The sequence below is a fragment of the Aethalodelphis obliquidens genome, unplaced genomic scaffold (genome assembly GCF_003676395.1).
Source record: "Aethalodelphis obliquidens isolate GAN/ISIS:26980383/991018 unplaced genomic scaffold, ASM367639v1 scaffold127, whole genome shotgun sequence".
Classification (NCBI taxonomy): Eukaryota; Metazoa; Chordata; class Mammalia; order Artiodactyla; family Delphinidae; genus Aethalodelphis; species Aethalodelphis obliquidens.
Window position 1 is genome coordinate 1,473,047 of NW_020838071.1, and position 27,891 is coordinate 1,500,937.

Genomic DNA, 27,891 nt, shown 5'->3' on the forward strand with positions numbered 1-27,891 from the left:
TCAATCAGAATGGATGCCAGTTGGAATGAACCCCCTATGGGTACGTGAAGACTGAAGTTTAGTTCCAGATAAATTAATTCCCAGCAGCACAAAGGAGATCCAGGCTGTGGTTTTAACTAGACTCTACTGAAACCTTATTGTTAGTGGAGATTGCTTTCCTGTTTTCTTAAAGAAGCCACTTTTAGGGCCCCAAGAACTGGTCTTGTTCTTAAGCTTCAGCCTCATTCCCTCAGGTCTTCACACAGGGTGCTGGCTCCGCTCTCACACATGGGATTCTCCAGGAAGCCTCACCCATGTGGGAGGCCAGGTGTATCTGTTCTTTGGCCCTACAGAAAGATGTTAATTCTTCCCTCTCTGCTGTCAGAACTCACCTCCTCCTCTATACTAGGATTATAAATGTTTAAGTACATCTCACTCTTCAGTGGGATGTGGCTTGGCCCATTCATGGGTTGACCAGGTCAGTCACGGTGATCAACAACGCATTTCCAAAAATATGGCTTATTCAGCTTTAAATGAAACCATGTGCGGAACATCAACAGTTCAGAACATGATGTCCTGTGGCAAATGAAGTGAAATAACTTGTCAGAAGATTCCCTTCATCATGAGGAGAGAGAACATGAAGTCTGATAATATCAAATTGCTATTAATGTGTCTAAACTCTTCCTTTCAATTTCTGTACTTATCATGGACCAGGAACAAAATGTTCATGGACTGAGGCCCTTCCATGGACCATACTTTGAAATGCACTACTCAAATATCTTTATCTCTAATCAAATAGTTGGATAAGAGCACACACACACACATACAAGTTTCCCAATAATGAACAATTTTTCAGGTAAAGGACCGATTATAGGGGAAAAATTCTATTTTAGGAGGGGCAGATCCACCTAATTCCCATCACTAAATAAAGAAATTAACATCTCAGTTTGAAGAAGGATTATTTCACTGGTTCAGAAATTCCCTGCAAAGAGGCTTTCCAATCTATTTTCATATTGTGGCACACATAGAAAGTACTATCTGTAAGTCACTTTGAGATGTGATACCCTGAATAAAAACATTCTTGTCAGTGGGTAATTCGACTCCCTCTCCTCTCCCCTCTTCTCTTTCTCTTTGTGTGTGTACATATGGACATGCAACACATACACACACACATATGTTTCTGTGGAACACTGGAGATTGAGTGAGAACTAAATTTTAAAGCTTCTGAACCCAGAAACATTTCTCTTTCTCTTTTTCTCTTTTTCCAGCAGCTTTTCTCTTATCAGAAATTTTAAAATTATTTTACTTAACATGTATCATAGGATCCCTTCACATTACATCAAGAAAGTCTTGGTATCATAATTTCTTTTTTTATTTTATTAATATAAAAGAAATGTCTGTCATTTGTGAAAACTGCATGTAAATCTGGTAGCAAGAGAGATTATTGAAGGTTAAGCTAAAAAAGCAAGGGTAATAAGGAGGAGAAGGGGGAGTGGGAGGGTTGGGGAGATGAGGAAGGAGAGACAAAATAAGAAAACTTTCAAAAGCTCCTTCATGGGGGTGGGAGGACAGAGGAGAGAGTTTCTGCTATATGCTTACAGGGTTGAAAAAGGTAGTTTATACAACATTGACTTATATGATGGATACACTACAAGTTATATTTTCTCCAACTATTTAACAGGAACAGAACTTCCTTTTCTCACCCTCACCTCCCCATGCCTGCCCCAAAGTTGTAATTGCTGGAATTCCTGGCAGACTTTAGTCTCAAAAGTGTCCTTTTATTTATACATATTTTTAATATTTATTTATTTGGCTGGGTTGGGTCTTAGTTGCGGCCTGCGGGATCTTTGTTGTGGCATGTGGGATCCTTTAGTTGCGGCATGTGAACTCTTTTTTTTTTTTTTTTTAACATCTTTATTGGGGTATAATTGCTTTACAATGGTGTGTTAGTTTCTGCTTTATAACAAAGTGAATCAGTCATACATAAACATATGTTCCCATATGTCTTCCCTCTTGCGTCTCCCTCCCTCCCACCCTCCCTATCCCACCCCTCCAGGCTGTCACAAAGCACCAAACCAATATCACTGTGCCATGCGGCTGCTTCCCACTAGCTATCTACCTTACTACGTTTGTTAGTGTGTATATGTCCATGACTCTCTCTCGCCCTGTCACAGCTCACCCTTCCCCCTCCCCATACCCTCAAGTCCGTTCTCTAGGAGGTCTGCGTCTTTATTCCTGCCTTACCCCTAGGTTCTTCATGACATTTTTCCTTAAATTCCATATATATGTGTTAGAATACGGTATTTGTCTTTTTCTTTCTGACTTACTTCACTCTGTATGACAGACTCTAGGTCTATCCACCTCATTACAAATAGCTCAATTTCGTTTCTTTTTCTGGCTGAGTAATATTCCATTGTATGTATATGTCACATCTTCTTTATCCATTCATCTATCAATGGATACTTAGGTTGATTCCATGTCCTGTTTATTGTAAATAGAGCTGTAATGAACACTGTGGTACATGACTATTTTTGAATTATGGTTTTCTCAGGGTATATGCCCAGTACTGGGATTGCTGGGTCATATGGTAGTTCTATTTGTAGTTTTTTGAGGAACCTCCATACTGTTCTCCATAGTGGCTGTATCAATTTACATTCCCACCAACAGTGCAAGAGGGTTCCCTTTTCTCCACACCCTCTCCAGCATTTATTGTTTCTAGATTTTTTGATGATGGCCATTCTGACTGGTGTGAGATGATATCTCATTGTAGTTTTGATTTGCATTTCTCTAATGATTAATGATGTTGAGCATTCTTTCATGTGTTTGTTGGCAGTCTGTATATCTTTTTTGGAGAAATGTCTATTTAGGTCTTCTGCCCATTTTTGGATTGGGTTGTTTGTTTTTTTGTTATTGAGCTGCATGAGCTGCTTGTAAATTTTGGAGATTAATCCTTTCTCGGTTCCTTCATTTGCAAATATTTTCTCCCATTCTGAGGGTTGTCTTTTGGTCTTGTTTATGGTATCCTTTGCTGTGCAAAAGCTTTGAAGTTTCATTAGGTCCCATTTGTTTATTTTTGTTTTTATTTCCATTACTCTAGGAGGTGGGTCAGAAAGGATCTTGCTGTGATTTATGTCATAGAGTGTTCTGCCTATGTTTTCCTCTAAGAGTTTGATAGTTTCTGACCTTACATTTAGGTCTTTAATCCATTTTGAGCTTATTTTTGTGTATGGTGTTAGGGAGCGATCTAATCTCATACTTTTACATGTAGCTGTCCAGTTTTCCCAGCACCACTTATTGAAGAGGCTGTCCTTTCTCCACTGTACATTCCTGCCTCCTTTATCAAAGATAAGGTGACCATATGTGCATGGGTTTATCTCTGGGCTTTCTATCCTGTTCCATTGATCTATCTTTCTGTTTTTGTGCCAGTACCATACCGTCTTGATAACTGTAGCTTTGTAGTATAGTCTGAAGTCAGGGAGCCTGATTCCTCCAGTTCCTTTTTTCGCTCTCAAGATTGCTTTGGCTATTCGGGGTCTTTTGTGTTTCCATACAAATTGTGAGATTTTTTGTTCTAGTTCTGTGAAAAATGCCAGTGGTAGTTTGATAGGGATTGCATCGAATCTATAGATTGCTTTGGGTAGTAGAGTCATTTTCACAATGTTGATTCTTCGAATCCAAGAACATGGCATATCTCTCCATCTATTTGTATCATCTTTAATTTCTTTCATCAGTGTCTTATAATTTTCTGCATACAGGTCTTTTGTCTCCTTAGGTAGGTTTACTCCTAGATATTTTATTCTTTTTGTTGCAATGGTAAATGGGAGTGTTTTCTTGATTTCACTTTCAGATTTTTCATCATTAGTATATAGGAATGCCAGAGATTTCTGTGCATTAATTTTGTATCCTGCCACTTTACCAAATTCATTGATTAGCTCTAATAGTTTTCTGGTAGCATCTTTAGGGTTCTCTATGTATAGGATCATGTCATCTGCAAACAGTGACAGCTTTACTTCTTCTTTTCCGATTTGGATTCCTTTTATTTCCTTTTCTTCTCTGATTGCTGTGGCTAAAACTTCCAAAACTATGTTGAGTAAGAGTGGTGAGAGTGGGCAACCTTGTCTTGTTTCTGATCTTAGTGGAAATGCTTTCAGTTTTTCAGTATTGAGGATGATGTTTGCTGTGGGCTTGTCATATGTGGCCTTTATTATGTTGAGGAAAGTTCCCTCTATGCCTACTTTCTGCAGGGTTTTTATCATAAATGGGTGTTGAATTTTGTCAAAAGCTTTCTCTGCATCTATTGAGATGATCATATGGTTTTTCTCCTTCAATTTGTTAATATGGTTTATCACGTTGATTGATTTGCGTATATTGCAGAATCCTTGCATTCCTGGAATAAACCCCACTTGATCATGGTGTATGATCCTTTTAATGTGCTGTTGGATTCTGTTTGCTAGTATTTTGTGGAGGATTTTTGCATCTATGTTCATCAGTGATATTGGCCTGTAGTTTTCTTTCTTTTTGACATCCTTGTCTGGTTTTGGTATCAAGGTGATGGTGGCCTCGTAGAAGGAGTTTGGGAGTGTTCCTCCCTCTGCTATATTTTGGAAGAGTTTGAGAAGGATAGGTGTTAGCTCTTCTCTAAATGTTTGATAGAATTCGCCTGTGAAGCCATCTGGTCCTGGGCTTTTGTTTGTTGGAAGATTTTTAATCACAGTTTCAATTTCAGTGCTTGTGATTGGTCTGTTCATATTTTCTATTTCTTCTTGATTCAATCTTGGCAGGTTGTGCATTTCTAAGAATTTGTCCATTTTTTCCAGGTTGTCCATTTTATTGGCATAGAGTTGCTTGTAGTAATCTCTTATGATCTTTTTTATTTCTGCAGTGTCAGTTGTTACCTCTCCTTTTTCATTTCTAATTCTATTGATTTGAGTCTTCTCCCTTTTTTTCTTGATGAGTCTGGCTAGTGGTTTATCTATTTTGTTTATCTTCTCAAAGAACCAGCTTTTAGTTTTATTGATCTTTGCTATTGTTTCCTTCATTTCTTTTTCATTTATTTCTGATCTGATTTTTATGATTTCTTTCCTTCTGCTAACTTTGGGGGTTTTTTGTTCTTCTTTCTCTAATTGCTTGAGGTGCAAGGTTAGGTTGTTTATTCGAGATGTTTCCTGTTTCTTAAGGTGGGCTTATATTGCTATAAACTTCCCCCTTAGAACTGCTTTTGCTGCCTCCCATAGGTTTTGGGTTGTTGTGTCTCCATTGTCATTTTTTTCTAGGTATTTTTTGATTTCCTCTTTGATTTCTTCAGTGATCACTTCATTATTAAGTAGTGTATTGTTTAGCCTCCATGTGTTTGTATTTTTTACAGATCTTTTCTTGTAATTGATATCTAGTCTCATGGCGTTGTGGTCAGAAAAGATACTTGATACAATTTCAATTTTCTTAAATTTACCAAGGCTTGATTTGTGACCCAGAATATGATCTATCCTGGAGAATGTTCCATGAGCACTTGAGAAAAATGTGTATTCTGTTGTTTTTGGATGGAGTGTCCTATAAATATCAATTAAGTCCATCTTATTTAATGTATCATTTAAAGCTTGTGTTTCCTTATTTATTTTCATTTTGGATGATCTGTCCATTGGTGAAAGTGGGGTGTTTAAGTCCCCTACTATGAATGTGTTACTGTCGATTTCCCCTTTTATGGCTGTTAGTATTTGCCTTATGTATTGAGGTGCTCCTATGTTGGGTGCATAAATATTTACAATTGTTATATCTTCTTCTTGGATCGATCCCTTGATCATTATGTAGTGTCCTTCTTTGTCTCTTTTAATAGTCCTTATTTTAAAGTCTATTTTGTCTGATATGAGAATTGCTTCTCCAGCTTTCTTTTGGTTTCCATTTGCATGGAATATCTTTTTCCATCCCCTTACTTTCAGTCTGTATGTGTCTCTAGGTCTGAAGTGGGTCTCTTGTAGACAGCATATATAAGGGTCTTGTTTTTGTATCCATTCAGCTAATCTGTGTCTTTTGGTGGGAGCATTTAGTCCATTTACATTTAAGGTAATTATCAATATTTATGTTCCTATTCCCATTTTCTAAGTTGTTTTGGGCTCGTTATTATAGGTCTTTTCCTTCTCTTGTGTTTCTTGCGTAGAGAAGATCCTTTAGCATTTGTTGTAAAGCTGGTTTGGTGGTGCTGAACTCTCTCAGCTTTTGCTTGTCTGTAAAGGTTTTAATTTCTCCATCAAATCTGAATGAGATCCTTGCTGGGTAGAGTAGTCTTGGCTGCAGGTTTTTCTCCTTCATCACTTTCAGTATGTCCTGCCACTCCCTTCTGGCTTGTAGGGTTTCTGCTGAGAGATCAGCTGTTAACGTTATGGGGATTCCCTTATGTGTTATTTGTTGTTTTTCCCTTGCTGCTTTTAATATGCTTTCTTTGTATTTAATTTTTGACAGTTTGATTAATATGTGTCTTGGCATATTTCTCCTTGTATTTATCCTGTATGGGATTCTCTGTGCTTCCTGCACTTGATTAACTATTTCCTTTGCCATATTAGGGAAGTTTTCAACTATAATCTCTTCAAATATTTTCTCAGTCCCTTTCTTTTTCTCTTCTTCTTCTGGAACCCCTATAATTTGAATGCTGGTGCGTTTAATGTTGTCCCAGAGGTCTCTGAGACTGTCCTCAGTTCTTTTCTTTCTTTTTTCTTTATTCTGCTCTGCAGTAGTTATTTCCACTATTTTATCTTCCAGGTCACTTATCCGTTCTTCTGCCTCAGTTATTCTGCTATTGATCCCATCTAGAGTACTTTAAATTTCATTTATTTTGTTGTTCATCGTTGCTCGTTTCATCTTTATTTCTTCTAGGTCCTTGTTGACTGTTTCTTGCATTTTGTCCATTCTGTTTCCAAGATTTCGGATCATCCTTACTATCATTATTCTGAATTCTTTTTCAGGTAGACTGGCTATTTCCTCTGCATTTGTTAGGTCTGGTGCATTTTTATCTTGCTCCTTTATCTGCTGTGTGTTTTTCTGTCTTCTCATTTTGCTTATCTTACTGTGTTTGGGGTCTCCTTTTTGCAGACTGCAGGTTCATAGTTCCTACTGTTTTTGATGTCTGTCTCCAGTGGCTAAGGTTGGTTCAGTGGGTTGTGTAGGCTTCCTGGTGGAGGGGACTAGTGCCTGTGTTGTGGTGGATGAGGCTGGATCTTGTCTCTGTAGTGGGCAGGTTCACGTTTGGTGGTGTGTTTTGGGGTGTCTGTGGCCTTATTATGATTTTAGGCAGCCTCTCTGCTAATGGGTGTGGTTGTGTTCCTGTTTTGCTAGTTGTTTGGCATAGGTTGTCCAGCACTGTGGCTTGCTGGTCGTTGAGTGAAGCTGGGTGCTGGTGTTAAGATGGAGGTCTCTGGGAGATTTTCGCCGTTTGATATTATGTGGAGCTGGGAGGTCTCTTGTGGACCAGTGTCCTGAAGTTGGCTCTCCTACCTCAGAGGCAGAGCCCTGACTCCTGGCTGGAGCACCGGGAGCCTTTCATCCACATGGCTCAGAATAAAAGGGAGAAAAAGTAGAGGGAATTAGTAGAAGTATGAGGAAAGAAAGAAGGAAAGGAGAGAAGGAAGGAAGGAAGGAAGAAAGAAAGAAGCAAAGAAGGAAAGAAGGCAAGAAGGAAAGAAAGGAGGGAGGGAGGGAGGAAGGAGGGAAAGAAGGAAAAAAGACAGAAAGAAAGAAGATACAGTAAACATAAAATAAAGTATAATAAAGTTATTGAATTAAAAAATTCTTATTTAGAAAAAAAAAGGGACGGATAGAACCTTAGGACAAATGTTGGAAGCAAAGCTATACAGACAAAGTCTTACACAGAAGCGTACACATACACCCTCACAAAAAGAGGTAAAGGGGGAAAAATCATAAATCTTGCTGTCAGAGACCACCTCCTCAATTTGTGATGATTCGTTGTCTAAAGGAGGGAAGGAAGGAAGGAAAGAAAGAAAGAACGAAGTTAAAGTATAATAACGTTATTAAAATTAAAATTGATTATTAAGAAAAAAATTTTTTAAAAAAACCATGGACGGATAGAACCCTAGGACAAATGGTGGAAGCAAGACTATACAGACAAGATCTCACACAGAAGCATACACATACACATTCACACAAAGAGGAAAAGGGAAAAAAAATCATAGATCTTGCTTCTAAAGTCCACTTCCTTAATTTGGGATGATTGGTTGTCTATTCAGGTATTCCACAGATGCAGGGTATATCAAGTTGATTGTGGAGCTTTAATCCGCTGCTTCTGAGGCTGCTGGGAGAGATTTCCCTTTCTCTTCTTTGTTCTCACAGCTCGCAGGGGCTCAGCTTTGGATTTGGCCCTGCCTCTAAGTGTAGGTCGCTGGAGGGTGTCTGTTTTTTGCTCAGACAGGACGGGGTTGAAGGAGCCGCTGATTCAGGGGTTCTGGCGCAGTCAGGCCGGCCGGGAGGGAGGGGCACGGAGTGCGGGGCGGGCCTGCGGCGGCAAAGTCCGGCCTGACTTTGCACCAACCTGAGGCCCGCCGTGCGTTCTCCCGGGGAAGTTGTCCCTGGATCTCGGGAACCTGGCAGTGGCGGGCTACACAGGCTCCGCGGAAGAGGGGTGTGGATAGTGACCTGTGCTCGCACACAGGCCCCTTGGTGGCGGCAGCAGCAGCCTTAGCGTCTCCCGCCCGTCTCTGGGGTTCACGCTTTTAGCCGCGGTTCGCGCCCGTCTCTGGAGTTCCTTTAAGCAGCGTTCTTAAACCCCTCTCCTCACGCACCAGGAAACAAAGAGGGAAGAAAAAGTCTCTTGCCTCTTCGGCAGGTGCAGGCTTTTCCCCGGACTCCCTTCCGGCTCGCTGTGGTGCACTAACCCCTTCAGGCTATGTTCAAGCCGCCAACCCCAGTCCTCTCCCTGCGCTCCATCCGAAACCGAAACCCGAGCCTCAGACCCTCAGCTCGCAGCCCCGCCCGTCCCGGCGGGTGAGCAGACAAGCCTCTCGGGCTGGTGAGTGCCGGTCGGCACCGATCCTCTGTGCGGGAATCTCCCCGCTTTGCCCTCCGCACCCGTTGCTGTGCACTCCTCCGCGGCTTCGAAGCTCCCCCCTCCGCCTCCCGCAGTCTCCGCCCGCGAAGGGGCTTCCTAGTGTGTGGAAACTTTTCCTCCTTCACAGCTCCCTCCCACTGGTGCAGGTGCCGTCCCTATTCTTTTGTCTCTGTTTTTTCTTTTGCCCTACCCAGGTACGTGGGGAGTTTCTGCCTTTTGGGAGGTCTGAGGTCTTCTGCCAGCATTCAGTGGTGGTTCTGTAGGAGTTGTTCCACATGTAGATGCATTTCTGGTGTATCTGTGGGGAGGAAGGTGATCTCCGCGTCTTACTCTTCCGCCATCTTCAAGGTCCCCCCGGAATCATTCTTTATTGATTTTTGTGTGTACATGTTTTAACAATAGTGATGTGTTTATTTTGTAATAAAAGTGTACATCACAGGGACTATTAACTACTCTTTAAATCAAGAAGTACCTGATTACTCCAAACACTGTAAAATTCGGGGAAAAGTTTATTATTTCATTAACTCACTACATATTTATTGAACAATTGAATGTGTATCTGAAAATATTTTCTTTTAAAACTCAGGCTGGAAGCAGATCCCAGATGTGGGCAAACACTAGTTTATGGATGTCCAGGAGGCACTTGGATGGGTGGTTTTTATGCAGTCAGAAGAAAAATAATATAATTAGTTTTACTGTGGTTTTTATTTAGACCACAGGTCTTGACATTGGCAAGAGAATGGCCAGACAGGTTTACTAGTTAGAGGCCAAGGCCATGAGTTCAATATCTGTTGCAAGATCATGATATGCACTCCTGGTCCTTCACAGGCATAAAGGGAATTAGGGAAGGGATAGATTATCAAAAAGTATATTAACTGTCTTGGAGGAAGAAAGAGAAAATAAAAACAGGGTGCTACGTAAAGGGCATTGTCATCATCACTATTGTAATTATTTAGGAAATAATTCTCTTAACACACAGCAGTGCTTGTTTTCCACCCCGTTTTCCAAGATCCTGCCTTGCCTATGTATTGAGTACCCACTATGTGCCATATGCAGTGCTAATGCCACCTACTGTGGGTTGCTGTTAGAAAATTAAGACACAGTCTTTATCTTCAGTGTTTTGCTGACTTGTGTGGTCTTTGGTTCTGTCAGGCCAGTCTTGTAATCGTCCTCTTACCCCCATGGGTCAGACTTCCTTTTCTTTTGACCCATGTTTTCATTCCTTCCTCCTGCAAGAATCACCGCCTTCCAAATCCCACCCATCTTTTAGGGTCAAAGTGAGTTCTCATTTTCTGAAACAAGTCTTCTCTTATATTATCTCCAAATTATTTCTCCCCTACTGGATACTAATTGCATTTACAGACATTCATTATAGCTTGGACTTGAATCCAGATGGCTCCTGGTAACTGTTACTTTCACCTCAATGGTCAGTTCATAAGCTCCTAAGAGAAGGGGTGGTGCCTTACACACCTTTGCAGACCACTCAGAGTGCTGAGAAACTTGTGGTTTGGGCACATGCTGCTGAAGTACTAGTTGCCCTTCTTATTTAAAGGAAGACGGTCAAACCTGTTATGTGGACTTCCAGCACCCAAAGACCTATGTGGGGAATAATCTATCCCTTGTTTTCTTACTGTTTGGTGATGGATTGGGGTTGAGAGTTGGGCTGTGGTAGTTATGAGATGTCAGAATCATTGTTTGCTGGAAGTATGATGCTTTCAGACCAGTGGTATCAACACATCACTCCAGTTCTCTGTAGCTCTCATTGCTGGAAAGCCCTGCTTAGACTCAGTCTGACATTAAAAGCCCTGAATAATTAATTTCAACTTGACCTCCATTGTTACTCATGGAAGCTCTTTGCCCAGCAAGGCTAGCTTCTTAGCTGCCTGCTGAGAGATTATTTTGCTTATTCTTTTCTCTGCGTGTGCCTGAGATATTCCCGCCTCCATAGGGAGCACCTTTCTTGCTTCTTCTCTACCTTTTACATCCATCCTCTAAGCGTGGGTTGAGTGTACTCCTTCTTAGCCCACAGTAATCATGTTCTCTCATGGATTTTCATGATACTTATGTCTGCATCACTCATATGACACTTGATTAGTCCCTGGCTTACATTATTTAATTTTCAAGGGGTATATAGTCTGCTTCTTTAAAGAGATTATATACTCAGGAGATTCTTTCTAGTTGTGGGGAAAGAGCTTAGTTTTAGAGTCAGACAGATGTGTGTTTTGAGTCCTCACTGACACAGTGACCTTAGGTATTAATTGCACCTACAGGTCCCAGTTTCTCATCTCTACACTGGGATCCTTAATATCAACCTTACAGGGCTGTAGAAGTGTATTAAGTGAGCTAATAGACATCGAATGCTTTACCTACCAGACGTACTCAACACAAAGCAGTTCTTCTCTTCCCCCTTCAGATTTTTCCTGGAGTCTAGCAAATGTTTTTCAAGAACAAAAGTTCTTTTTCCTCATTGGTCTATTCCTTTTTATATTTCCTCCAAGTTATGAAGTCCAAGTCCTTATGCAGAAAGTATATAAAATGATGTATGTATTTATGATTGTATGTATGTGTGCATGTTTATATTGTGTATGTATTTAGACTGAGTAACATTTTCATTAGATTGCTCTTCCCTTTTTTTCTGTATTCTAGTACCTCATACTTCTAAAGGAGCCCACAAGCATTTACATATTTCTTGACTGACTGCATTTTCAGTTTCAGTTTGTGTACCATTAAAAGCATATCTGAAGCATCTAGAATCTGATAGGTATAGATATGGTCATTAAGTCTTTGCCTTTAGGGCAGGAATATTGCCTATGTCTTGATATATCTCTTGAAACAATGTATACTCCTAACTACAGTTGCTCATACTATTTTCTTATTAGGACTTAAGATGTATAATTTGATTTTTTTTTCCTCCCACTGAAGTTCAAACTGATTTTGACCAATCTGGATTAAAGCACTTGCTTCTGGCCTTCAGACGACAGCTATGGTGGAATATCATCCTGATAAGAATGAAGACACTTTTGACCAACTTCTTATTTCAATAGGAAATAAAACAATAGAGATCCCTCTAATTGGGTATGTATTCTTCATATTTCATGCTAATATTTTGAGCACTCTTCAAATATTAAGGGTCATAGTAATATTTTGTATTTTCTTTGACTAATAGGGCTTTTTGTATCTACAGTTTCCTTACAACTGAACTTAAAGAACAAATTTTTAGCAAATTGTAGTGTTCAAAACAAATAGAAGACTAGTTTTCCATTATTTTTTTATTAAAATCATTAAAAAATGTCCAACAATTGCATGTTTTCTTTTTTTCCCCTTGAACTCGCACCCTATTTTATTTCCACCATATTTTCTGTACCTTTTGATAGCAAGATTTATTAAAGAGTGCTGTTTTTGCTGTCTCTACAATCTTACTTTCCATTCTCACTCCAGCAAACTCCAGAGGGGCTGTTTTCCCCAGCTTTCCAGTGAAGTAGCTCTTGCATATTGCCAGTCTGTTGGTACCTCCTTTGCCTTTATCTTACTCCATTTCTCAGAAGCATTAGACACAATTAACCATTACTGCCTTTGTGGGCCACTTTATTCTCTTGATTTCCTTGCTACTACACCTCTTCAATGATTGTTCCTTCTCATCCTGTGTTATTTTTTTTAATTGAAATACAATTGACATATAACATTGTGTAAGTTGAAGGTGTACATGTTGATGTGATACATTTATATATTGCAATATATTACTACGATAGGGTTGGCTAACAGCAGTATCACATTACATAGTCATCATTTCTTTCCTGGGGTGGGAACAATTAAGATCTAGTCTGTTAGCAACTTTGAAGTTTATAATACATTTTTGTTGCCTATGATCACTATGCTGTATGTTAGCTCTCTGGGACTTATTTATCTACTAGTTCCCAGTTTGTACCCTTAAACAGTATCTCTCCAATTCTCCTACCCTCCAGCCTCTGGTAACCACCCTTCTACTTTCTGTTTTTATGATGGATGTATTCCTAAATGAATTATTGTGAACCCATAGTCACATTTTAATTTAATTTTAAATTATTGTCATATTTACTTCACAGAATTTTAAATAATGCAGATGTTTGGCTTCAAAAAATCAAAATGGTGTTTTTTTGAGATTGGCTGAAAAATATGGACTGATATAATGAATATAATACAGAACTAAGTAACTGGTTTGCAGATTAACTTTAATACAAATAATTTTTTTTAATACAAATAATTTATTTGACCAGGACATTGTGCTTTTCATTTTATATTGAAATAAGTATAGTTCTGTTCATTATAAAATTACCCGTTAGAGCTGCTGTTAAAATTTTTGTGTTTTTTTTCACATACATACATGCATGATCCTTCTTTTCCCCAGCAAAATATGATTCCATAGGTGTTATTCTTTTGTCTCTGTTTATCCGGCACCAGCAGAATTAATATTAGAATATTAATATTTAATATTAATATTGGTATTAGATATAAGTCTTTTTATAATTTCCCTTGCATTTTTTTATTTTCATAAACTAAATTTAGATGTGCAATTATTTGGGTTCTCAGTGTTGTTGAGAAGTTCTGCTTTCTCACAACATCCCATTCTGCATAGGAATCAAACAACTGACACATGTTAGGAAAGGAATAAGCTACTCCTTTGCATCATTGGAAGGTATTTATTTAGCTATCAGAACATCCCCGAGTTTGGAGACCACTGGTACTTGGCATGAGTGTGTTGGTCATTCCCCTCTCCAGAACTTCCTTCAACTCTGATCCTTAGTCAGGGTTCAACTGGTGACTCATCTTGCAGAAGGCATTTGGAGTCAAGAGGCACTTCTTCTGATAGGTGGCTAGATACTTTATTGTCCTCAGAGGTCAACTGTCTTGACGTGTTGTGGTGCATATGGGGCCAGAAAATGTTTTTTATACAAGGAGAAGAGAAACCAGTAGGAAAGCCAGAGAAACTGTTATATATTGCCATTTTACCACACCCTTACTGCTAAGGTTAAACCATATATGTGTGTATGCATGTATGTACATGTATATGTGTGTGTATGTGTGAAGATTCTTAAGAAATTCTTCTTAAGATACTTTTCCACATCTAGCTAGAGAAAAAGTTTGAAAAAACGTTCAGCTTCACATCTTATATTGTTTGTGTAACTGGTTCCTCTTTTAGATCCTGTAAACTATTAATGCAATTATGTATACACATATAAATATATTGTAAGGAGATGTACAAGGTCATTGATCTTTTCCTGTCACAAAATTACAATCTCTATGAGAAGAACATGGGTATTTCTTAGACTATGCAGCATAAGTAGGACATTCCTGGCTGATCTCTGGAATGTCTGTACCTATCCAGTAATACACAAACACATATAAACACAGATCCCAGAAAGAAGGCCCAGACCACCAATGTATAGGCAGTATTTGTAAATGTTTTGTTCAGGTATTTTTATTTATGAATTTTAGTGTGTTTGTATGTATATATGATTGTATGTATGTATGCATTTATGCTTTGGAGGTTGTATCCTAAGTGGAGTAAATTACTTAATTCATGTGTCTGGCACATAATCTTAGGACTCAATAAAGATTAGTTATTACTATATTTATTACTGATGCTGTTGTTATCGTTGTTAGGTTTCTAAGGTAATGTACTTGAAGTCTAACAAAATGGATTCAAGTTTAAGTTCCCCAACGTTATATCCAGATAATTCCTTAGATAAATCATTTAAGCTTTTTAAGTCTTTGGCTTTTCATCTGTAACCTAGGAGCCGTAATATTTACCTACCTTTCAGGAAATTTGTTAATATCAAACAGGATAATATACTTAATGGTGCTTTATAAACTATAAATTATTATCCAGATATAATATATATGTATATATATATCATTATGAGATGTATATTTAGGATTAGAATGGATTTTTTAAATGCTTATGAAAACATATGCTACAGATACGCTACAGTGAGTCCTTTAAATTGGCGACACACATGGAAAATCAATTGTATCCTTTTGTTCTTAGGCCTTGTTTTAGTCCCCAAGTGATATTTTATAGTATCATAGCTCCTTTTATTTCATCAGATTTGGACCATCCAAACTAGTTTACTTTGTTCAGATAACTTGCACCCTTTTGGGGTCGCGGGGGGGCAAAAGAACGTATTATAGGCTTAGTAGGAGATTCCAAAACAGAGTTCCAAATATATTTTGAGCTACAAAAATATTGAGATGTGTGGGTAACCTCTCAAGGTGAGTACTTGGGAAGGCATACCATGTACTTATGCATAAAGTCTGATTTCTTTATTTAAAATGTGTCTCATTATCTTTTTTTCGTGTCTTTATTTTACAGTTTGTTTTACTGACAGATGTGCCACCAGCAGACCTATAAGGAAACTGAAATATCTTTTTAGGAGTTAAGGTAAAAATATCTATATATGTCCCCCTGTGGATTTGACCATGAGGTTATAGTTGTTAAAATTCATCATATGGGGCTTCCCTGGTGGGGCAGTGGTTGAGAGTCCGCCTGCCGATGCAGGGGACACGGGTTCGTGCCCCGGTCTGGGAAGATCCCACATGCCGCGGAGCGGCTGGGCCCGTGAGCCATGGCCGCTGAGCCTGCGCGTCCGGAGCCTGTGCTCCGCAATGGGAGAGGCCACAACAGTGAGAGGCCCGCATACCATAAAAAAAAAAAGAAAAAAAAATTCATCATATCATCCTCTTTTCTCCTCTTCTAGGTTGATTCTATCCTGTCAACTGGAAATTGAGTCAGAAGTTAATTTTGGGACATTGGTTGCCAATAGTAAAGTATATTGTAAAGAGATTAATATCATTAATCATGGCAGAGTACCAGGTAAATACTTTCCGTCATATAAATTAACTTAGACTTTTGGAAGAAAATTGGTACTGTTTGAAATATATACCTTCTGCAATTAATGGATTCTCTGATTCACCCTACCCCTCCAGAAGAATTATGTTATTTGAAAAGGCTCAAAACTGAAGGTCCTTCAGTAGGATGACTGTAAAAGACTGATAGGTAATATCAGGAAAGATGAAGCTACATCCTTATGATTCTTATTAATACAACCTGACTCTCAGATGACTGATGATCTCCCTGAGGATAGAAGGCAAGGTGGTGTCGTGGAAGTGACATAGTCCTTAGAGCTTTCCAGAGATAGAATCAGGACACAGTGCCTTACTAGCTGTGTGATCTGGGGCAAGTATCTTTAAGGACATTGAACTTCAGATTCCTCATTTATAAACTGGCTAATAAAATATACTGTGGTTAATTATGTATGTACTTAAGGTTGTAATATGGTACTTGACTTATCACAAGCACTCAGTAAATATTTGTTCTTTTTCTCGATCATATTCAACTTTGAATTCACATGATGATCCCTAGAAGGCTCTTACTAACATTTTGTTGAAAGGAAAAGTGCTTCTCTCTTCTCCATACTGGATTATTTCTAGACATTCTTACTGTGACCTAAGAGTTTCCATAAAGGGATAAGTGTGCCTGTGTCTGTGTGTGTGCACATGCATGTGTGTATGCACACTCTTCATTGATGATATACTGTAGGCATAAAATCACTTACCCTTTCATTCACTTGATTGGATGGTCAGCATCTGGGATGATAAGACTCACATTTTCCCCAAGCTGAGAAGAGGACTAGCTCCAGACAGGGAGGGCATTTCTCTCTGAGACTGCTTGTTGGATACATAAAACAGGTCTTAAATCCAAACCCGTTTTACAGTAAGTGAGGACGTTCTTTGGGGTTGCTTGAATGAGCAGTGGGAATTATTAAGACAAAGGCAGTCTGTCACTTTACTGATTTCTTCTGGGATATGAACAAATAAAACTGATAGTTGTTCCTCACTGAATGTTATTCATTTCACTTTCCATGCTTTGGTTTTTAAATGGCTGAATTTCTGATGCCTGTCAGACTGTGGAATATTAGGCTCATTTGTGGGCTGACTCCAGTGTTAAGGATGAACTCTCTTATGGTGATTGACTATAGGCTGTATGGTCCTTTAGATTGTCTGGTTATAGAGCAGTGATATGTAATTGAAAGAATTTTATTTGTATTCTTTTACTTTCCAAAATGTCTCTTAACTGTTGTCCATTCCAAAACCTTTAAAGTTTTGATCATATCCTCTCTTTATTCTAAAATCTCACCAAATTGTACAGTTTTATTACTTATAAAAACTCTCTATAAGTAAAAAATACATAATTTTAATTGAATATTTAATATTATTTTACTTAATAAAAGTATATGTGTGGACCTGAGTCCCTACATTTTAGGAAAAGTAATCCACATTGACTTTTAGTATTGTATTAATATTTTGTGTGTGCATAGTATTTGTAGTTAATACTATATTGGTAAATTATAATTGAGTATTATGAAATGTTAATTACTCTTACCTTACTAACTGAAACAAATTGTTATCAGTGAAACACATTTTCTTAGTGCTGACTTTGTCCCTCATTTTTGGAGTTGAATGATATTATTTTTTCCACCCTTACCAAAATTGATAGTATGTTTTATATTCACAGTAGCAAGTGCCCGTAAAGTGTCATAAAGTCCTCATTACCCACAAGCACAATATATAAATATTCATGAGAATTATAATGCATTTTCATGAAGAAAAACACTTAGGCAGAAAATAGATTCAGCAACCAAAGATGATTTTAATAAAATTTTCAAAAAGGATTTTATATGACAAATATTTTATAGTTTTAGAGTCAAAGATCAAGAGTTTACAAACGTATATGTGTACTTAAGAAGACATTAAAAAGCCACATTCAGCAGATTCATGATTTGTATAGCTTTGTTTTCTCTCTCTGGTAGTGTCACTAAGGTTATTATCTTCAGTTTTATAGAAGCCAAAGTTTATGTAACAACTTCATGATGTTTTATTTTAATAGTCTATTATGGAGTAACCATCCCTAGATTTAGCTGAAAGTTGTTGAATACATTTTGTTGTCTTGCCCCTTATAAGAACGTTTCCTAAATTTACAAAGTAGTGCTTGTCTTTTCATCTTGAAAAGACATGGTTTAATCTTTAAGATGTTTCTAATATTAGTGTTTTGTGAGCTGGGGAACTCCATGTTCTCTTTTATGTCTTTATTGTTTCTCAGTTTTTATCATTGAAGATTGAAAAAACATTATTTTAGCATGCCTTGAATTGCACACATTTCCCTCTTCCCCTCTTGAATCTTTGGGTACTTTTTCTACTACTGTGTTATGATGTAGAATAGTCTTTAAAGTCTCTAGTGTGATCTTTACATACCATTTCTGGGTTTGAACAGCTACCTTAGGACTCCTTTAGGTTTTGGGGGGTGATTTTGCCCCAAATATATGACCTTTCTCTTGCTCTTAATGTCTGCTGTCCTCCTTCCCCTGATCATCAGCATCATCTCTCTACATCACTGTCTAGAAAAGCCTGGCATCATCTGTAAACCAGAAAATTTGCTAAATTGGACCAGACCCAGGAGTGGTCCTCAGAATCCTGTCTAACTACCCAGAGAAGCACCCACTACTTACTGTCAATGCATTTTTTGTTTTGTTTTCATGGAAACTGATGTCATGAAATCTCAACATACTTTTCATGCATAACACAATGTTAGGCATATACCAGGCATTCAGTAAGCCTTCATTTAACTGATTTGACCTGGAGCGAGGTGTTCCAGGTCCCAAATCTTGGTTACAATATTAACTGGCTGGGAGGCCCCAGACAAGGAATTTACACTTCCCGAACATTCATTGCCTCCCTTATACATTAAAGATAAACATAGCGCCTTCCTCCTATAATTGTGGTGATGATTAATAAAATGCTTAGCACACTCTCTGACATATATTAAGTGTTCAGTAAATATTCATTATTGATGTTAGAATTATTCTTCTTCTCCCTCCTCCTTAATTCTCTTTTGTGGACTGCTGTCCCTTTTTTCAGTACATTAGAAGTGAGTGTTCCTTAGGATTTGTCATAGACCCTCATGTTTCCTCAGTCACCCTGCTCTCCCTAGGCAATCACTTCCATTCCTGTTACTTCACTGAAGTCTGTACAAGACTTTGCATTTCCTTCAGGTTTTTCAGAGTTAACACGTCTAAAACTAAACTCCTCAATGTCTCCCCCAAACTTCTCCTTTTCTGTTTTTCATTGAATGTCACCACCATGTATATGGCCAAGTCAGAAATTTGGCAAATCCTTGACACCTCCCTCCTTTTCACCCTCTACCCCCTTACTCAGTCAACTATTAAATCCTGTCTGTTCACTTCCTTATAGTGTGAGTAATCCTACTTTTCTCTGTCTCACTGTCACTTTTTTACAACAGTCCATAATCTTCTCTTCCCTTATAATTACATCAACCTAAATTATTTGTCTGGAGTCACCTCTTATCTCCTTCTAGTTCATTCTCCACACATCAGCCAGTTTCACATCTGAAAAGAAATGAAAATTTGATGACAAAAAATTCTTCAATGACACCCTTCTCCTAGGATGATGTTCTTGCTCCTGTTGTGAGCAATTAAAAAAACAGTCAAATATTTCATTATTACTAATGATATTAAAGTTACATAAGACACAGTAATGTTTGTGAGCTCACTGTTTTAATATATTTAAAAGATTGAACAATGTTCTTTTGTTAGGGGTTGTTCCTGAATAAGCTTTTGAACCATTCACTTAAAACTCTTTTGTCAAACTACAGAAAACTCTTTTGTCAAACTACAGAAAAGTGGTTACAGTATAGAAACTATTTCACTGACTCAGACTTAACTGAACTCATATAGTTTTCTTTTCCTGGAGAATTGAGTCAATAATATTTATTCATAATGGATATAATTTTACAGTTTTGTTTTATATTATGACAGAAAAAAATAAGCCTTAAATATTATGTCATTAGCAAGTCTCTAAAAATGATTGGATTAACAAATTTTGTTACTGTTTGCCTTTTTCATCTGGTCATCTCTGAACCTAAAGTTTTATTATCTTTTATATTTTCAGTACTTTTATTACGCTAATATTACATTCTCCTAAGTTAACTGAATAATTTTGGAAAATGTCATCAAATGTGATTTAAAACTGGTAAATTAGGAATTTTCAAAGTTGTTTATGTTGGCAGCATGCTCATTTGTGTTAATATTGTATAATGATATCAAAGAAACTCATGACTGGTTACCTCCCATTTATTGGACATTTTGAACACTGCTTGGTGCTAGGCACCATGTGGGGTGCCAGGACCACAACGATGAAAAAGAGATAGTATCTGATCTCACCTGCATGCTCTAAGATAGGCACCAAACATTACCATAAATTATGGACCATTTCTGCTTTCAGAACAAGAAATTTTTGTGGCCTCCTCATATGCTATTTGAGTCTAGAAACCCATTTCTTTCACCCTTTCCGTATGTGAACTGCATTAATTCGTTTATAGAGTAGTGGTAGTGGCTAGAAGTGTGAGCCCTGTGGTCAGAAACATCCAAGTGAAAATCCCAGCTCTATTAGTTAGTTACTAGCTGTAGTAGTCAACTATTGCTATGTAACAAACCACTCCGTAATTCTATATCTTAAAAAAATAATTATTTTTTTAGTTTCTCATTTTTATGCAGATTAGCTGGAATTTGACTAATCTAAGCTGCATGACTCTGCTTCAAGCTGAGGCAGCTGGGGCTGATCTGTTACTCACTGCATGTCTCTGAGTCAGCTGGGTGGCTCTGCTTCACATTCGCCAATGCTGAGGCACAGGCCAACGGGACAGCAGTTTCTTAAAAGAAACACTTTCCATGGTAGAAGAGCAAGAGAACATCTGGGGATGAAGCTGACATGTTGTCACTTCTACTCCCATGCTATTTGCCAAAGTAAATCACGTGATCAGGCCCCGTCAAGGGGTAGGAAAACATACTTAGTCCACGGGAGGGTAACAGTGGGGATGCAGAGAAGGTTAAAGAATTGGAGTTGATGATCTAATCTATCATAACAGTTGTGTATTTTTGGACAAGTTACTCAACCTTTCTAAGTGTCTGTTTCCTTATTTATAAAATAGAGGTAATGATTGAGCCAGAATCATAGATTTCATTATGAGGACTAAATAGAATAACATATGCACAGCTCTTAGCATAAGTGTCTGAACACAGTAAGCAGATAGAAAATTTTAGCTATTGATGAGGGTTGAGTCCTAACACGAGGCTCACACTTATTGGATGACCCTAGAGACAGGACTTACAATCAAAGCTGTGATTCTTGGTCCACAATAGACCATAAACTCTGTAATGTGTCTCTGTCCTCTACTAAGAGTGTGAACATTAACATTATAAGGATCCAAATGTAAACCATCTGCTCTTGTTCTCCTTAGGTATGTTTAAAACAGAATACCAGGGCCAGTTACCCATTGTCACTTTTCCAACCATTGGTATTGTGCAGCCCAAGTCATCAATGGTTATTAAAGTGGATTTCTGTGCAGACTGGCCCATAATTGTAAATGAAGTGGCAAAGTGAGTATATACTATGGTTCTTAATTCTAGTGTAGTGCTTAATACTTTCCTGTTTCACTTTTCATATATGCCTGTTGTATTTGAATGTATGTTAGCTTCTTCTTTCAGTCAGCATTCATTTATTGAGTATCTACTATTTGCCAAGCACTAGGGACTGAAAAATGGGAAGAACCAGAGAATGGCATATGGGTACACCTAACAGGAGCTCCTAGTTTGGATTTTGTTGGAGTCAGGGAGTGGATCAAGAAAGAGCTCCACTAAGGAGGTGATAGTTGAACCAAACACCTGTGGTTGAGTAGAAATTAGCCAGGCAAAGAGCAGTGGTGTGATTTGGGCTGAGTGTGTGTGTGTATGTATGTGTGTCTGTGTGCAGGGGAGGTGGGTATTGGTGATGAGAGTGGGTTAAATGAGTGATTTCAGGCAGTGCAAGTAGAAGACTTGAATTCCTACAGGTTAATAGACAGTGTTACACATCAAGAGATCTGAGGCAAAGAGATGGAGGTGAGGAGTGATGAGAGATGAGACCAGAAAAACAGAATGGTGCAGGGTCCAGTTAAGGACCTCATAGGACAGCATTTTTTAATGCTATATGTCTCAGTTCATTAGCAGAATGTGCAGTCACTATAATGGGTCACCACCAGTATTAAAACAATGAAATAGAAAACATCAGAATGCATCTCACATGGTAAGGGCAAGTGGCGTTTTGTAAAATTTGTTTTGTGTGTGTGTGTGTGTGTGTGTGTGTGTATGTGTATGTGTCCTGCATTGTAATGTAAAATGCATTTCTAACTGAAGGTCACGATTAAAAAAATGTTTGAGAAACAGTTGTGAGCCCTGATAGGAGCTTAGGTTCTATTGTAAAGGCTGTGGAATCTCAGGAAGGTTTTAAGATGGGAGTGTCTTGATTAGTTTGCTTTTTAGAAAGGTCATGTTGATAGCAGTGTACAAAATCGAGGAGTACAGATGTGGAGTGGATAGCCTGACTAGAAATTCTAACAGTAAAGCAGAAGAGAAATAATGAAGGCTTCATTTAAGGTACAAATTAGGAGTATGGAGGGAGAGAAGTGTGCAGATTGGAGATACGTTATGGAGGTAGATTTGACTACATTTAGTGACTGGTTATAGAAAGGGAAGGTAAGAGGAGGTTCAGGTCTGTGAGAGAAGATCTTGAGTTCTGTTTTGGAATGCTGGAATTGATTTGCTTTGCAGAATCCTGTGGAGCCTATTGTATTTACTTATCTTGAGTCCCAGAAAAAAATTTGGTCTAGGTATATTGGTTTGAGAGTTGTCAGTTCATAAGTTGTAGATGAAGCATGAAATGTTGAAGATAACTTTGAGGAGGGTAGAGTATAAAAAAAGTAGGAGAGAAACAGCATTATTCATGGAATTTACAAAATATCCAAGTCTTAGAAGAATGAGAAGGCAGAGTCTAAATAAGTTAGAAGGAAAGCCATGAAAGTATGGTGTCAAGAAAGCTAAGGGAGGGGAGATGTGGAAAGAGATGGTATCAACCGTGCCCAATGTGACAGAGATACACAGAGATACAAAGTTAATGACTTTGGTGATGGCTGTGAATTGGTCAGTGATCTGTGGTATCTGACAGGGTGAGATTCAAAAGGATTTCATTTATGCCAGAGAGGGATAAATGCGGGATGGAGAGAAGTTGCAACAGTGAATTCGAATTAGTCTGGAAAGTGAAGTTTTATGAGGGAGGATATTCATTTCAGCAAAGAAGTGGAGTTTTGCTGAGATACTTTACTTTGTAGGGAATTGGGTTATTAGGATGGGGATGAAGTTGGCTGTTGGACTTGGGGGAATGGGATGAGTTAGAAAAGAATCTCAGAATTCTAGAACTACAGGTGACCATGTAAATCATTGGTGATATGCAAATATCAGTAAGTGATTTTTGGGGTCAATTCATGCAGTTGTTTTCCATCTTTGTTGTTTCCTGGAGACAATGAATTAGGTTGCACATATGCTATTCTACTTTGCAGATTCAGACAGACAGAAGGACATGACAGTCTCTGGCACATACGTGAAAGGAACTGCTCTTAGTCCTTTGAATTTTAATTATTATGTGATTTTATAAAATTTCTGTTTATATAAACATTTAGGAGAAAAATAAAATATATAGAATTCTAATTAAAATATGTATGTATAATTCATTATCTTGTAGAGTGAGTTTGCGAGATCGTCCAGACATATTCTTGAATGTCAAAGCTCATGTTGTTGAGCAGATTATTGAATTGTTAAACATGAGTAATGATAAAAAGTTGGAAGGCATAAGCTTTGGTCCTGTTTTCTTTGGAATGTCAAAGATTGAACATGCACTTCTATACAATAATAGCCCAGAACCTATAAATTGGGTAGCCATAATGCAAGATGATTCTGTTGGAGAAGAATTGGTAAGTAAGTAGTGCAACTTACTAATAACCAACAAGCTGTTTAATTTTTCTAAATATGTTTTAACATGAAGATAGATATGATTTCATTTCATGTGTCTCCAAGGGTGACCTAAAAAAGTTCAGTAAATTCAGCTGACATTGATAGTAATCTATATCTGTTCTTATTCATTTTTCAATAGTTCTTTTAATTTTATGAGGTGCCTTGATCAAATTTATGTATGTTACTGTTAAAACATACATATTCTCTATATCTAGACTCTGGAATTTCAATAATTATTTTATGACTTAATCTCAAAATATTTTATTTTGTGTTTTGCCTGAATATTCTTTTATTTCTGATTTTATATTACAGGGTACAAATATTCAACAAAGAACAGATGTTGCTTTAAATAATCTAACCTACTTAAGGAAAATAAAGAACATAGATATTACCACATTTATCTCCTATGTTCCTAATGAAGGGAGGTTACAGCCTTATCAAAAGATTTTAATTACATTTTGTTTCAGCCCAAAGTAAGCAAAAATTAATTCCAATATGATGTTACTTATTAATGGAAAGTATATTAACCATACATTCATCAGATTGATTTTAATAGTAAAACTTGGTGGGCTTCCCTGGTGGTGCAGTGGTTGAGAATCTGCCCGCCAATACAGGGGACACGGGTTAGAGCCCTGGTCCGGGAAAATCCCACATGCCACGGAGCAGCGAGGCCGCCACAGCTGCTGAGCCTGCGAGCCACAACTACTGAGCCCGCGTGCCACAACTGCTGAAGCCCGCGTGCCTAGAGCCCGTGCTGTGCAACAGGAGAGGCCACCGCAATTGCGAAGCCCACGCACCACAATGAAGAGTAGCACCTGCTCGCCGCAACCAGAGAAAGCCCGTGCACAGCAGCGAAGACCCAACACAGCCAAAAATAGATAAATAAAATAAATAAATTTAATTAAAAAAAAAACTTGGCAGAAGGCACAAATTGGGTTTTTCTTATTATGGTTCTAAATATTTCTAACATGGTTAATATTATTTCCAGTATTTAAAAATGTTTCTAAATACTTCATTTTAAATTAAAAATCTCTCCAGACCTTGTGGAAATGAGGTGATGCAAGTTTTGGGTTGCTTTGGATTTTGGCTGCAAACCAGTCTGTTCAACCAAGACCTTGTTGTCCCTGCAGAAATAGTCAGGTGATGGCCAGGGGCATGCAGTATGTTCTAGATACCTCCAAAGAGGATGCAGTGCTCCTGCCAGGGCCAAATGCTTACTGAGTATCAGGAATATTAAGCCTATAGCAGCTGCTGGGATCAACCACACTTGCTTGCTGAAACTCATACAGACGTTTAGGACTTTTGCCAATGTATATTTTTCCCTGTACTTGGTTTGATTATTTAGTTTGAAAATATATTTGGCAATGCTGTTTTAAATATATAGTAGCAATTTCAGCTACACTTGAGAGGTTGCAGTGTGTGACAGTAACCGATCCAATTGTCAGTATGCTTACCCTTGTTTGTAAGAAGGCAATGTTTAATGTACTTCTCTCTGTGGCAGCAGGGTCACTTGGTGATACCAACTGTCTGATGAAGATTGAGTTGTGGTTTAATTTAAGGAGGGTAGTAAATCAAGTAATTGTTCTATTTGTACAACCTATAATTGCCTTGTTAATCATCTCTTCATGCAGGAAACTTCTTTGGTGAATCTGTAAGAGTCTGTTTAAGACACAATCTTTGAAATTCTAAATATTCTTTTCATGGCAACATGTTCATTTTATTTGAGAGTCTAGCATGAACACACAGGAATAAATATGATTTGTAGTCTTAGTTAAAGATGTTCTCACTATGCTATTTTGTTTCCTATGTAATATTTCACATCAGCCTTTTGTGTGTATGTTTGAGTATCCGCTGCTAAAAAGCTGAGCTCTAGGTAAGGCAAGTAAAGATTGCTAGTGCACAAGCCTGTGATGTAACCCATCTCTGTCTTTGGTCCTACTTCCCTTCTTCTCATCTTTCCTTTGCTTTTCTCCTCTGCCAAGGTTTGGCTGTTACCAAATCTTATTCTCCAAATTACTTGTTCTCCTCTAACAAGAATGTGGCTAGCAATATGTGCCTAGTCCATGGGAGGAGACAGGTACATACGAGAGGTTTGCAGTTTCACCCTGGTGTAAGAAGGACTATTGTAGAGAATTGAACAGAGACCTTAGCTAGCAATGAAGTTTGCCTGGAAAGAAAATCCTTTACATAGAAAGTGGCATTGGAGGCAAGACCTTGACAACTTAGTATATTTAAATTCCTCTTATCTTACAAATAACATCATGAAGTCATTTTTTGGATCTTCACATAATATGAGTATGGTCTTCTTTTTGGCAAGTCTCAATGTCTTGTGCAGTAATTTTGGAAAATGGATCGCAGTCACCTTTTTATTCCTGAATTTCGTCTGTTTGCATAGATTTAAGTATTGGGTTGAAATTCCCTTTTGAGAGATAATAAAGTTATCATCTTTGCTTTAGAAATAACTGACTTTGATTTTTTACAGGCTAATCATTAATGGTCAAAAGGATGATCCTTCACACAGGCAAGACTATGCTCTCTTTTTGAGATTTGAGTCTGTAGGAAGTAAAGATGGATTTTTGAGAGATGATAACAATAAAACCATCAAAAGTAAGTACAAAATGAACATTATCATCAAATGTATAGCTGTTTAAATTGTTTAAAAGTTTGGACAGCAATATTTGTAGAGGCAGTTTAATAAAAATGTATAATTCTGGACTACAATAAAAATGCAAACATTTGAGAGACCTTAACATGTCTTCTGTGGCACATTGAGAAAAGTCAGCCTCAGCATCATTTACATGATAATTTTCCAAGTTAGAATTTAGATGACTTTATTATTTTATTTTATTATTATTTTTTTAATTATTTATTTATTTAGTTTTGGCTGCATTGGGTCTGTGTTGCTGCACACGGGCTTTCTCTAGTTGCAGCGAGCGGGGGCTACTCTTCGTTGCTGTGCGCGGGCTTCTCATTGCGGTGGCTTCTCTTGTTGTGGAGCATGGGCTCTAGGTGCAGGGGCTTCAGTAGCTGTGGCACATGGGCTCAATAGTTGTGGCTCGCAGGCTCTAGAGTGCAGGCTCAGTAGTTGTGACGCATGGGCTTAGTTGCTCTGCGACTTATGGGATCTTCCTGGACCAGGGCTCGAACCTGTGTCCCCTGCATTGGCAGGCAGATTCTTAACCACTGCGCCACCAGGGAAGTCCCAACTTTATTATTTTAAAATAACATTAGATAAACATGATGATGTAGAGTTAAGGGAATAAAAAAAGAAAACACACAAAAAAAACCCTGCCTTCTTTTCTTTGTAAGCCTAGGTTATCTCTTAGAGATTAATATGGGAACAAATGACCTATTTCATCTTTACCAAACCTTTTGCTCTGTTAGAATCTATATAAAGAGACAGTCACTTTATTTACTAGTCACCCTATTTACTAGAGCTCTAGTAAATAGAGCGTAATATCCTGCTATAGGATATTGATAAGTGCATGTGCTTTGCAGGCCACACGTAAAGATGCAAGACACTTTTTACATTTTTGGGTAACGTTGGATGCGTTGCAGTGAGAAAAATGGAATTGGACTTCAGTTTAGCAAGAAAGATCAAAGAGAAAAATAATAGGCAGATGACAGATGAAATCCAGAAAGATGAGCCATGGCAAGTCAAGAGTCTAGAAGATTTACATGTTGGTACAAGTGATGTCATTGAGCAGAGTTGAACTGTGTTCCTAGGGCAGAAATTGATTGCTCTGTTACTATTTATGCCGCGGTTCGTGATATGGAGCTCTGTCTGCTGATCATAGACAGAACATTTATTCTAGGCTTGCAAGTTAATCTAGTTTTCAATGGCTAGAGATACAGATGCTAGGTTTTCCTTAGAGTCTAGGATTGGCTAGTAAGACCAAGAGTGAAGAAATATAAACTCTGTTTATGGGA

General features: G+C 38.0%; 1 protein-coding gene across 1 annotated transcript; it reads left to right on the plus strand.

The window, feature by feature from the left end:
* Positions 1-11,944: 11,944 nt before the first annotated feature.
* LOC113615967 (cilia- and flagella-associated protein 47-like) lies at positions 11,945-27,674 on the plus strand (the record flags this gene model as incomplete). Its single annotated transcript, XM_027099060.1, is given in 8 exon segments — positions 11,945-11,977; positions 11,979-12,103; positions 15,763-15,878; positions 21,378-21,516; positions 23,693-23,921; positions 24,274-24,434; positions 26,444-26,568; positions 27,520-27,674. Coding segments are annotated over 8 exon segments (1,083 nt in total), but the record flags the coding sequence as incomplete, so codon positions are not given.
* Between the last annotated feature and the right edge of the window lie 217 nt (positions 27,675-27,891).